Source organism: Miniopterus schreibersii, assembly GCF_964146895.1.
Source record: "Miniopterus schreibersii genome assembly, chromosome: 15".
NCBI classification, from domain to species: Eukaryota; Metazoa; Chordata; class Mammalia; order Chiroptera; family Miniopteridae; genus Miniopterus; species Miniopterus schreibersii.
Genome location: NC_138115.1, coordinates 25,884,340 through 25,897,913, shown reverse-complemented (window position 1 = coordinate 25,897,913; position 13,574 = coordinate 25,884,340). Strand labels below are relative to the sequence as shown.

The window sequence follows — 13,574 nt, the reverse complement described above, 5'->3', positions numbered from 1 at the left end:
ACAACTAGAGACCAACCTCAGCCATGAACAGGGCTGTGAACATTGCAGTTTAAAAACAAACAAACCAAAAAACACCTATTTAATAGAAGGCTGTATTGATCCTGCAAGAACTATGTTGATGGCTAGACCCTGTAGCCATCCTTGGGATGCTCTGGCAACCAGGCTAAGGTATTACCTGGAGATCCAGCACATCCCCTAACCCATCCTCTCCTGAGGTGGTCACAGTGGGAATGTGCCCGCTGCTGGTTGCCCGGGTTACTGGCTACCCATCCCTCTGGAAGAACTGCTTGATTTTCCTGTTCAGCCCTGATGCAAGGCTCAGACATTGGCCTTCTTTGCAGGGTCATCAGCTTGCTTCATGCCTGTCATGTGCTAGACCCTGTGCTGATGCTGAAAAAGTCAGTAGACTCTACCCTCAAGGTACTCACAGATGCTGGGGGCAGCAGACAGACAAATGGCAACTCTACTATACCATAGCAGGGATGGTGAAGGGGCAGAAAAACCTGAGGGAACATGGTGGTGTTTTTAGAAGAATGACCTTGAATCTGCTCAAGTCTGAATCTGGTGATTTGTGAGCACTCAGAGCTGCTGTAGAATGACTCACCAGTGCAGGGCAACTAGTGAGCCATCCGGGGCAAGAGAGAAGCCGGCCGGAGCTGACTGCAGCGTCACCTGCACGAGGCCAGGGGCCCCTGCATCCAGCACAGGGACTGCTGCTTGTGACAGATGTCACGGCTCAGAGAGACCCTGCTCAGGGCTTTCGGTACAGGAGGGAACTGGATCGTGGGGAAAGATGAGCAGTGAAGGCAAGGGAACCAGCACAGGCAAAGACTCAGTGCAGAAATAATTACAACACTAAGAATTATGACAAAATCTACCATAAATTGACACTTTATATGCGTTATCTCATTTAAGCCCCAGGCAGGTAGATATTAATATCCTCATTATTTTAAATGAGGAAATAAAATCCAGAAAGGAGAAGTACATTGTCCAGAGTTGTACTCCGTCTGTAGTGTGTGCGGGAACTGGGGGATGGCCGTCCACACAGCCTGTTATCTTCCAGGGATGCCACATAGCCCTGGGGAAGTGAGAATCATGCCCGGGAAGGGCCGGATTCCTCCAATGGGCTATGTGATTGCAGTAGAAAAGACTCCAAAATCTCTATGGCTTAAGGCTTAAAAGTTTATTTTTCTCTCACACTAAGTCAGCTAAGTTATGCTGCAGCAACAAATGACTTAACAATTTTCAGTGGTTTATATGACAACTATTTTTTATTGTTCATACTGCATGTCTATTATAGATGGGTTGCAGCTCTGATTCATAGCACCCTCACTGTGAGACCCAGGCTGATGGACCAGACCCTAAGGAACCTTTCAGGTTTCATGGCAGAGGGAAAGTGACAGCCAAACCATGAACTGGTTGCTAAATCTTCCACATGGATATCAAGCAAACAATACTCTGCCCACATTTTGGTGGCCAAGCAAGTGATCATGTGACCACTACTGAGTGCAACAGGGCAAAAATGTATATCCAGCGGGGAAGGGTGCCCTAAGTCACATGATCAAGCCTGTGACAATAGGACAGGCATGTATAAGCCTCTCGCTGGGAGTGGAAGCAACTAATTATGAATAATGGAGTTGTCACTAAGAAATTAATATAACCGTGGTTGCCTATAAGATAAGATTGGGGGAGGCAGGAGGGTAGGAGATAGAAATGAGATGGACACATTCACTTAGCACACATATACATTTGAACCATGTGGATATATTATCTAGTCGAAAAATAAATAATTGTTGCTAAGTAGGTACATAAAAATAGATTCATGCCCCTCTTTCCTATCACATGAGCATTGGATACATAAGTCAAATCCACAGATATGTTCCTGACATCTTATTAATAGCAGTTCCTAATAATTCTTGCTCAGAAGTATGTCAAGATCACTAACTCAGGCCAGTACTAAAGCGGTTCTCCATGTTCCATTCAAAGAAGAGTAACTGGTAGGGGTTTCGTAGAGCAGCAGAAGTTGAGGACCCACATGACTCAGTGAGGAACATGGTGCCCCTGGGCCCTCACCAAGTGTGGGATACCAGGGACTCAGAGGGGAACGAATAGATAAGAAACCTCGGGCAATAGTCAGGTGTATTAGCAGCACGTGAGTAAAGTTCATGGGAAACCAGAGTTTAGCACCAAGCAAGCAAGACCGAGAACCAAATCTGAGAGAAGGAAAGCCATTAACTAAAAAAAAGAGCTTTAAGATCGCAAGCTAAGATGGTGGGGCATGGGCCAGGGAGTGAGTGCAGGGCGAACTGAAGAGCAGTCCAAGGCAAAGACAAGAGCAGCGAAAGGAGTTGAAGCCCCGAGTTTCTGGGTTGTTGGCTGAGGGATGGACAATCCAAGGGCTGAAGGTTCCTGGTCAGGACCCCACAGAAGCACAGAGCATGGGCCACCCACGGAGGACTGAGCTGCAGGAGCACCGTGACTGGAATTTCAGAATGCCATCCTAGGGATGTTTATAATCCTTGGGGACCTTAAAGGGCAGGGTCCTGAAGGCCACCAGGGGGCGTTAAAACAGCCTTCTGTGCACACAGCTGCTGCTGCGGGAGATGGGCTGTGCTGGCCTCATGGCCTTCCCATGGAGAGGGAGGGTCTCCAGGGACTGGGTTCCTTGTTGGCCATTCTCTCCTGTGATACCTCCTGCTGTTTTCCAGTATCACTTCAACCCCTCGCAGTCCGTCCTGGTGATGGAAGGTGACGACATCGGGAACATCAACCGCGCCCTGCAGAAGGTCTCCTACATCAACTCCAGGCAGTTCCCGACCGCGGGCGTGCGGCGCCTCAAAGTCTCTTCCAAAGTCCAGTGAGTGGATGGCAGGCACCTGGGCTGCGCTGGGGCCGCGGGGTGGTCCCCTTGCCACACAGGCTTCGCTTCTCATCCTCTGTTCCCAGCTTCTCTGTGATCCCCATGAGGACGCCCAATAGATCTTTAGTCTCCTGTTTTCTTCTTAAAGAAAATATTCTGTTGTTTTGCCGACTCAAATCCAGCTCTCTGCTTTCTTCTGTATCTGATTTAATGCCTAGAAGGCACTGTTCTCTGTAAATTCTCAGAGAGCTGTTTTTTAAGTGGTGTGATTTAAGGGTACAGTGCCTGGTACATAGTAAGTGCTTTACCAATGCTGATTAATTAAATTAACCAATCCAGCCTTGTAGAGCTCCTAAATAGCATGAATGTTCAAGAGAAAGAGCAGGCTCACTCTTATCCCCAGGGAGCAGAGTTCATTTAAGTGGATGAGACTGTTACTGAAGCCCATGGATAACTCCATTACCCACCTATCAGATCATTCCTCAGCCACAGCAGCTGCTACAGGTGGCTAGAAAGGGGACCCCAGGAAAACACCTGGAGCCAGGAGAAGGACCCAGAAAGACAAGAACAAGGGTGGGAGATACGGGTTTACTGACTGCCTGTAGCTGGGGTCTGGGACAGGTGTCGGGATAAAGCCCACAGATAGCAATTCATTCAATAGTTCTATTGACATAGGAGCTACTCCCCCATCCACTTTGAAGCCCCCCACCCAGAGGCCTGGGTAGGGAGCAGGCACCTCCAGGTCAGCTTCACATTGCAATGAAGAACAGGGACCACCCTGGCCAGTCTCCAGCTCTGGGACCAGGTTTCCAGGAACAGGTGAGAGGAGGAATGTCCCCTGTCAACTGTGGGATTGATGCAGCAAAGGCCAAAGAAAACTGGGAACAGGAACCCAGCACCATTCTCACACCTCACCCACCCAGAGAAGAAGAGAGAATAGCTCAGCATGGGGTCCACCCAGCCTACCCTTTCCTAGGGAACTTTCCCAAGGGTGATGTCTGCCACCAGCTAAAGCCCACCCAGTATTCCCAGACCATCCATCTGGACCCAGGGGCTCTCCACTGTAGCCTCGGTCTTGGCCTAGATGTCCAGCAGAGAGTGCCAATGACACGCACACCTGATGAGGTCTCATGAGCAGATCAAGTGTCAACATCACTGAGCTCCAACCATGATGCAGGCTTCGGGCCAGCTTCTTTTCTAAACGTTGTCGCATTTAATCCTTTCTATTGTAAGGCAATTCATTGTTGTCATTCCTATTCCGTAGATGAAGAAGCCGAGGTTCACAGGGGCGAGCACCTTGCCCAGGGTCACACAGCCAGGGGCGGCCGAGCCAGCCAGGGGCCCTTGTCTGTCTAACCTGCCGGGCTTAGCTCTTGTCATCACACCCTCTGCTTCCTGGTATCACAGTGGCAGTGTATCCTGAAAAGGATCGTGGTCACAGTAGCTCCCCGCTGGCACACCTGGAACAGGTGCACCTGTGTCATATCCCCGTAAAGAGATCACAGACAGGCGGTGGCAGGAGACTTCAGCTGCAGTCTCACTTAGTAAGATGGCTGTAACCAGCAATTTCCTTATCAGATCCTAATGCACAAACCAGGCAGTCGCTATCTAATTAACGCTGCCATTGAATACTTTGTTAAAGGATCATGAAAGGTTTAATGGTTACTTGTTGCTGATATAGAAAATCCCCATTTCCCCCAGGAGCCAACCTTTTTACGTCCCTAGATTGCTAGTCATTTTGGCTATAATGTGTCTTTAAGCCTAAATGCCTGTTGACATCCTGGAGCCTCTCAGGCAATCAGGATGCCTTGTCAAGGACTGGGGGTGGCTGCATGCGTACTTGTCCATGGCCGCTTGATGGATGGCTTCATCTTGCGCTCTCTCCAGGTGCTTTGGAGAAGACGTGTGCATCAGCATCCCCGACGTGGACGCCTACGTGATGGTGCTGCAGGCCATCGAGCCTCAGATCACCCTCCATGGCACCGACCGCGTCTGGAGACCTGCCTCCCAATTTGAAAGTGCCAGAGGGGTGACCCTCTTCCCTGACATCAAGATCGTCAGCACGTTCACCAAAGCCGAGGCCCCAGGTGACTTGAAGGCCGCAGGTGCAGGTGTATCCTGGGTTGTGGGCGGTAGGCCTTAAGTTCTCACAGCCACGTCAAATCACACTCCAGGACAACAGCATGGTGGGTTCTCCATAGCAAGGTATTTACAGTAGCAAAACAAGCAAACCAACCTGGAAACAACACAGATAAATAAGAGGAGAGGAGTGAATGGCCCAGCAAGTCATGGTGCCCCACGTAAGTGCTGTGTTGTTGGAGGAAAGGCATTCATGCTAAATGGTAAGTGACAAAAAGCGAGATGCAAATTACAGAGTATCTACCCATAGACTGATCTCAACCACATAAAGGAAAAAGCACACAGGAAAATGCCAAAAGGAAAGCACGCCTTATACTAGCAGCGCCCACTCTGAGAAGCCTAGGAGCCCATTGGTTTCTGCTCCCCTTCAATTTTCTGCAGCTGCAAAGTGTTCTGTAGGGAGTGTTATTTTGATAATCAGGAGAAAAGTTAAAGAATCACAAAGGAAAAAACATAACTGCATCCTAATACGTGCACGGTGAAAGGCCTGTTTGGCAATATTGCTCTAGGCTCTGAGGGAACTTTCCAGTTGTTCTTTCCAACAGTTTCATTATTGCGAGGGCTGTTCCGTGAAAGTAGAGTAATTGGAATTATCTGCCAGGGAGAAACACTTGGTTGCATGAAAGCTACAGTGTATGCTGCTGGCTTGAAGGAGGCGAAGGAGGCAGGGAAAAGAAGGAAAGAAGGGAGGGAGGGAGGGAGGGAGGGAGGGAGGGAGGGAGGGAGGGAGGGAGGGAGGGAGGGAGGGAGGGAGAGGGGGACGGAGGGAGAGAAGAAAACCTGGGACCCAGATCTATAGGAAACACCTTTGAAAACGGTCCTTTGCTGCCTTCTCCAAGAGAATCCTTTCCTCTGCCCCTCTCCCTCTCCAGCAGCAGCTGCTAATGGTGCGTTGGTGCCAGTGGGCCTGAGTCCCGAGGGGCTGCTTCTATAGTAATCCTAATTACCCATTGCCTTAAACCACCCTGGTCCCTAGCCGGTGGGTGGGGAGTGGGAGGGGAGGGTGTCACAAAGCAGCCCTTCTTAGCTTAGAAAATAGGTGGTGTTTTACCACCTGTCAGGGCAGGGCAGTTTCCTAGTTACACTCCAAGGTGCATTAAGTCAAGTGATCTTCCCTGTTCCCTCCTTTGTAGCTAAAATCAGGCGGGAAAAGGGCCTCTGGCCTCGGTGGTAGCAAGCCATAACTGAGAGCGGCTGGGTTTGCCGTGCCTGGTAACAGCACACAGGAAATGCAGGGAAAAGCAATTATCTGGGTCCTATCTGACCTTCTGTTTATGAGAGATGCATGCAGAGCACAGGGCCACTGCCTAAGACCTAACATTAGTACTTTTTAAATTTTACTCTTATTGTTGTTAGAATAATCATTATTCTGAGTGCCTCAAAGAAGCGAGCTAATGGCATTTGCCACCAGGCCTGAAGGACCCACTCCGACATCGCCTTCTGCCCCATTGACCCACTCTTTGTGCTGTTTCAGTACAAAGGACAGGCGAGTCCCCCACACATGCCCCTCTCTCTCTCACACACACAGTCTCTGTTCACACGTTTGCTCTGACTCTTCCCGCTGCCTGGAAGGTTCCTCTTGCTCTGTCCTTGTTATGGCTGGCAAACATCTCTGCCTTCCACACCTCCTCCGGCAGGTTCCCTCCAGCCCCCCTGACCCTGGGTGTCTGCTCTGTACACCCAAACCACAAGTGCTGCCCTCCAGCACACAACTTCTTCAGGCTGTTTACTAAATGTGACCAGAAGCTCCACGAGGGCTCAGCCAGGGCTGATTCATCTCTAAGCCCCTGAGCCCAGCACAGTTCCTTCAGCACAATGGGAATCAAGGAAGGCGCAGATGGAACACACTACCCACAATGCAAGCACAAGGGAACAATGAAAAAATGGTCCCCTACCTAGGGCCACCAATCAGCCACATCCGGAGGCAGGAGCAAGGATGCCCTAACCGGACCTGGCTAGAATCTGGCAAAAAAGCCCAGAAACGATGGGAAGACCATTTGAAATAGCAATACACATACACCATTGTTAATGATAGACCTTATCTTACGTCTATATTAATGTGCTTTTAGATTTTGCCAATAACACATGAAGCCATTTAGATTGGCAAGCATTTAAAAATTAAGCATATGAAAGTGTTTATAATAATATATACCGACTGAGAGCAAAAATATTTTTGGTATCACTAAAAAATTAAAATATAAAATTCATCTTTGGCAAATCCTTTTTAATTTCTATTTTATAAATGTTTTATAATGCACAAAATATATTTGTCTTCTTCATAAATAAATAAATTTACTTATTTCAATGATCTTGGTTCACACATTTTCCAAGAACAGACTCCAAGATCAAAAACATTTGGAGACTACTGGCCTAGAGGTGAAGATTTTACAAACTGTGGAATTGGAAAGTCATGGTTTCAGTCTAGCTCCTCCCCTACTATCTGTGTGATTCTGAGCAATCCACCTCTTGGACCTTCCATTTCCCCAACAGTGAATTGGGATAATAGTAATACCCCCTCTGAGAACAAAATCTTGTCTGTCAGGATTTTGTTTGCACAGTGCCTGGTATGTAGCAACCACTCCATATACCAATACTTATTTTAAGGCAAAGTTATGAGTTAGTACTGCTGATCTAACAAGCCTTCAAATGCTCAGACACCCTTTTGGGAAATTTAGCCCCACCCCAGAATCAGTCAGGGACCAATTTACTTAAGTATTTAACTATATTAACAGTTTTGCTCCATTTGAGCCATGTATAGTAATACTGCTCCATGCCAGGCCTGAGTTGGATACTGAGGACTTGGTCATAAAAAGTGCTTCTGTCCCTGAGACTCTCAGAGTCTACAGGGGGCAACAGATACACACCAGGAGCACATGGAGAAAGCTACACCAGCAGGGTGGAGGGGCACTTGAAGCTGATGGGTAGGTAGTTTCTCCAACATTGCACAGCTTCTCAGTAGCAGTGCTGGCAGTCAAATTCACAGTTTTTTACTACGGTGCTCATGTCTTCACACAGATTCATGCTGCCCAACCTCAGGGGCTGCCTGGACATCATCCAAGCAGTGGAGGTGGTCCTGAGGGCCACTCTGCCTCTTCTCTTGACCCAGCCTTAACCAGGGGTGTCACAGAGGAGAAAGATGATACGCAATCTTCCTCCATTGTCTGCATGATCCTCACGCCTATGTTTCCCATGTGTTGGTCTTCCCGCAGCCCCCAAACCAGCTGTCTTAGAAGAAATGCTTCACAACTTAGATTTCTGTGACATTTTGGTTCTGGGAGGGGACTTGGATCCAAGACAGGAGTGTTTGGAGCTTAACCACAGTGAGCTCCACCAGCGACACCTTGATGCCACCAACTCTACTGCAGGCTACTCCATCTACGGTAAGCCACGCTCAGCCCCTTCTCTTAGTGGTCTCTTAGAGTCGCCTTGTCCAGGGTGTCATGAATGTGATGGCACTCCATCACCTATGAAGGTAGTATCAGGTGGGGACCCTTGACCTCAGAGCATGGACTCTGGCCCCTCCTTTGTTGAGCTAATCTGGCATCTTGAGAACCTGGACGGCATCCCCACTCCTGGAGAAATCTCCTATAGAAATAAATATTCTAGCAACATTTGGCAAATTGTGGCCAACCATTCTGGTCAGAGCCCACTGTATGTGGAAATCCCATGGATCAGTTTAATGAGCTCCTTGCGACTTTTGCTTCAGCACATTGTCTGCCCCTAAACACCTCAAGCTCTCAGCCTGGCCTAATTCAGGAGACTCACAAGCCCAGCAGCTGCAGCCCGTCTCCCTGTCTCCTTTTCTGCCTTCTTATGACAAGTATGGTCTCTTGGCACAGGTGTGGGCTCCATGAGCCGCTATGAGCAGGTGCTTCGTCACATCCGCTACCGCAACTGGCGCCCGGCTTCCCTCGAGGCCCGGAGGTTCAGGATCAAGTGCTCGGAACTCAATGGGCGCTACACCAGCAACGAGTTCAACTTGGAGGTGAGAGAGTCCTGCTGTTGTAAGGGAAGCCCGGGCCCACCCATTCTTTCCCTCATTTATTCGGGAGGACTGCGGCCACTGGCCCACCTGCCACTCCTGTCACCACACGTCTCCCTGCTCCTCCCAGGTCAGCGTCCTCCACGAGGTCAGAGTCTCAGACAAGGAGCACGTCAACCACCTGGTCATGCAGCCTCCCTTCCTCCAGCCCGCCCGCCAACCCAAGTCCCAGACCAGCGTCCAGCGCAGTTCAGGTAGGCCACCTGGCAGGAGGGACCTCGGGACACGAGGAGATCCTTGTGACTCAAGACCATCCATTGAACAGACATTTGAGGTGCAGCAGCCATAGGTGCCTAGAACTGAGGGAGGGGCCTGACAATGAAGCTATGGACCCTGGCTCTGAGGCACTCGCACAGCCTGGTAGGGAACTGGACAGTAAACAAGAAGTTACAGACAATTCATAGTAACAGAGGTTAGTACAAAGGGCTGGGGTAAAATTTTGCAAGTCCTTTTAGTTCCAACTCAAAGCCACATCCTGTATGAAGTTTTCCTTGAACCCCTTACATACACTCACACACACACACACGTACATCACATTGCAAAGTCCCCTACCCATACTTCTGTCCCAGAACTTACCATATGGTATTACTGTCTGCTGGGCACTGTGTCTGTTTCTGCTAACCTCCACAGTGTCTGGCTTTCAGTGGGAGCTGCCCTATAATTTGAGGGGAAAAGCAAGAGATAGAAAAGAACTTGCATTTATTGAGTGCCTACTCTGTGCCCATGTGGACGCTCACATAGATTATTTCATTTGCTCCTCACAACTACCCATGGGATAGGAATTATTAAGTCCTCGTACAGATGACAAATGTGAAGCCCAGGAAGAGTAAGGGGATGGCCCAGAGTTCTATAGCTGGAAGGTGGTAGGGCAGATTTTAACCTATGCACAGATATTTCACTCTTGTTCCACGGTGACCTAGAGTGAGCTAGGTTCACCATGTCATGAAGATTCCTTCCTCGTTCCAGTGGTCCCAAGCATCGCCACCGTGGTCATCATCATCTCCGTGTGCATGCTAGTGTTCGTGGTGGCCATGGGTGTGTACCGGGTTCGGATCGCCCACCAGCACTTCACCCAGGAGACCGAGGCTGCCAAGGAGGCCGAGATGGATTGGGACGACTCTGCGCTCACGATCACAGTCAACCCCATGGAGGTGATCCTCACACAGGGGTGGGAGCTAAGATGGGATGCCTCCCCTCCACCCACATCTATCTTTCTTGTGCCAGAAGCCCTGGCACATCTAGCCCAGCCCCACTGATCCCTCCCTCTAAGTTCCTCCAGCCCTCTCAACCCAAGTGAACCATCCTTCCCCACCAACTGCACTCACTGATTAAAAATGTGAATTGTTGTCACCCTACAAGCAGAACCAGACATTTCTTAAGGCAAGCAGCCATGTGGTGTCTATTCATTGCCACCCCCATTATATTTAGCTAGGAGCTAACACTTAGGGACTCAGAATTGAATTTTTGATTAATTAACAGTGCAAATTAGATGGCTTTGCTCCACACTGCCTGCAGAGCTCATTTAAAGGCTCTGAATAGATTAAAACAGAAATACAACATTAATAGCTGCCATTTATTAAGCCCCCCCCCCCCATTATGCCAGACACTGCACAGCATGCTCTATACGTGCATCTCATTTAATCTTCCAGCAACCTGTGAAGTAAGAGTCATCATCCTCACTTACCAAGGCGGACACTAACTCAGAGAGGAAAGAAAAGTGCTCAGACTCAGAGCTGGCAATGGCAGTGCCATCATTCAAACTCCAGGCTGCCTGATTCTAACGTTCAGATCTTGCCAGTTAGCCAGCAGCCCCCAGCATCACTCAGGAATGCCCAAAGCCTCTGCTCTGGGCATATAAATATCAAGGGAAACCACGGCATTATGCCCTTTAGTCTGCCCATGGGTACTGAGTGGAGGTAGAGCCAAGAGTAACAAAGCAAGGGAGATGAGAAGGAGCCACTGAGAAATGAAAAGAAGATTATCCAGCCTCATCCCCAGTTTCCCGCTCAGCTGGCCTCTGATTTCAAAGCCAGCGTGCCAATGTGGCTCAGCACGTGCAGCGGGTAGTGATGAGCCAACACTGTAGAGTTGCCAGCATCTCCACTCCTGAAGACCTGAGCCTTGGGTGTGGGAAACAACCACCAGTCTTGGGGCCATCTGAGTACCAGGCAAGAGTGTGCCTGCCGAGGGCTAACCTGGTGATGCCAGCAGTCAGCGAAGCCTGAGCAGGGAGAGCCTTTGGGGCTGGAGTGTTCAGGGAAGACTTCTTGGAGGAGGTTAGCTTAAGGAAGGCCTTGAAGAATGGGTAGGATTTGGGCGATGCAACGGTAGAAACAAAGATACTCCAGAGATGGGACACGGCCAAGTAAGGGCACATGTCTTCTATGGCTGGTTCATCAAAACATAAATCCAGAAAGATTTGGCTGGAATCACAAAAACCAGGGGGAGCAGAGATGGACTAGAAAAAAGTGTGGTAGAGTCAGAGAGTGAGAGGCAGACGTGGAAAATGAAGACCATGAACTTCCCAGGGGAAGGCTTTTGAGGGCAGCGCACCCGAGTCCTGGCTTAGACACCTTCTGCTCCCAGAAACACTACATTCCTACCTGGAAAAGGGGCACACGCTGAAATGCCGTCCTCTCAGTGAGAAGCAAACACTGAAGGCTCGGCTAGCTCGTATCAACAGGCCCCAGTAATGCCAGAAAACAAACCTGGGCCTGAACGGCTCGCTCAGTGACGTGTGGAACCGGCTTAAATGTCCAGGGCCTAAAGCACCTGTCACCTTGAATTCGTGTCTTGGAACCTGCTGCTCTATCTTGTCTCTGTCCTTGGCCCTTGGATTCACCTCTCACCAGGGGACCTCCCTTCCAGGCCCAAGGGGTGAGCACCAAGGGGAAGGAAGCCCAAGGGCCCTAAACGTTTCCTTAGTGGAGGGAGAAACAGAAGCTCCCAAGTGGCCTCTCGCAGCCCCTGACGAGCACCTCCCTTCCCCTCCTGCCATCCAGAAACACGAAGCACCAGGCGGCGGGGCGGACGAGCCCGAGGAAGAGGAGGAGATGGAAGAAGACACAGGCTCCAGCAGCAGCGACTCGGGCAGCGATGAGGAGGAGGCGGAGGAAGGCGCGGGCAGGGGCAGGCACGGGCAGGGCGGCGCCAGGCAAGCCCAGCTGGAGTGGGACGACTCCACCCTCCCCTACTAGTGCCCGCCGTCTGCGTCGCCCACCCGTCCCTTTTGTAAGCCACACCTGATTATGTGAGTCTATCACCGTCGCCTCTGATTTCAGTGACACTCCGGGCAGGCCTTCCCCAGCCTCCCCGAGCCCACCCTTCGTGCCCTGGGCACTCCCTGGGCCCCAGCCCTGGGGCGGTTCTGAGAAGCCCAGCGTCATCCTCAGTGGGGACTTCGGGGTGGGCTTTGTCCTGCAGCTCCCACTGCCCCTACATTGGGCTCCCCCGGCATCCTGCCAGCCAGTCTGCAGAGTCCTGCCTTGCTCTTCTCTGCGGGGCAGAATGTCGGGCTTTATGTCAGTCGCCTCCCCCGGTTCCGTGTTCCCAAGGCCCTCGGGTTCCCACTCACTGCGTGCGCACCTAACTCAGTTGTCTCTCCGCACAGGCCAGCAGGTTCTCCTTACCTGCTTTCCAGGTGACTTCATTCTGGCAGGGTGGTCGGACTTCACACACCTGAGATCTTGGTCCTCAACACTAAAGGGAAGTCCTTGTTGGAGGGATTTAAGTTCATAGGGAAGGGTTCACACGCTCATGCACACGTGCACACACTCCCCCCAGTTGAGAGCCTTTCCCTTTGACCTTTCTGAGGCCATATAAGCATATATGAAAAGTCCAAAACCTGGGCCACAGCAGGGCCTGGTCCCCAGCCAAAGCTCTCTGAGTCTGCCTGCCTGGGCAGCCACTGAAACCCACATGGTTTCCCTGCTGGGGGTCCCCACCCCCTGAAACCACCAAGTCCAGGAGGCATTCCACAGAGGCACTGCCGCAGGCGACAGCTGTGAAAAGCCTGCAGCAGGGGTCAGGAGGAAGGGCTGATGGAGCGACACCACTGGGCTTCACGGTGGACGCAGGCCTGGGAGACAGGGCGGCTGGGCCGAGCCAGGCCAGGGGCCAGCAGCGCCACATGGACGAGGCTCTGGCCGCCGAGTCTTACGATCCTCGACCCTATTCCACGCTCTTAAGGTTGCCTCCTAAGAAAATACATTCCTCTTGGATGCTTTAGAACAGGCGTCAACTGCATCAAGTCTAAAATGAAAGTTTGAAAATTTAACTGCTAGGAATTAGAAACATTTGCGGTAACAGCTGCTTCTTTCTTCTCATTAAAAAAAAAAAAAAAAAGGAGCCAACCCTTTGGGTGGAGGGCAAATATATCTGAAAACCTAAGTTATTTATTTATTTCTTCTTCTTTTAATAAGGAAACCTCTTCCATCTCCTTCCTAACGTGGGCACTTCATGGGGGGAATTGTTGCTATGGTAACTGGTCTGTGATCTTTTGTGGCCAAGAGAATAGCTGGCAAAAATTAGGGC

General features: G+C 50.4%; 1 protein-coding gene across 1 annotated transcript in view; it reads left to right on the top strand.

The window, feature by feature from the left end:
* CLSTN2 (calsyntenin 2) overlaps positions 1-13,368 on the top strand; it is a 484,330-nt gene extending 470,962 nt beyond the window's left edge. The window contains exons 11-17 of the mRNA XM_081160688.1: positions 2,709-2,857; positions 4,748-4,947; positions 8,209-8,379; positions 8,839-8,984; positions 9,112-9,235; positions 10,008-10,192; positions 12,044-13,368. Of these exons, the coding sequence (XP_081016814.1) occupies positions 2,709-2,857; positions 4,748-4,947; positions 8,209-8,379; positions 8,839-8,984; positions 9,112-9,235; positions 10,008-10,192; positions 12,044-12,238 (1,170 nt within the window). The 3' untranslated portion in view covers positions 12,239-13,368. The remainder of the gene's footprint in view (positions 1-2,708; positions 2,858-4,747; positions 4,948-8,208; positions 8,380-8,838; positions 8,985-9,111; positions 9,236-10,007; positions 10,193-12,043) is intronic.
* Positions 13,369-13,574: the final 206 nt, after the last annotated feature.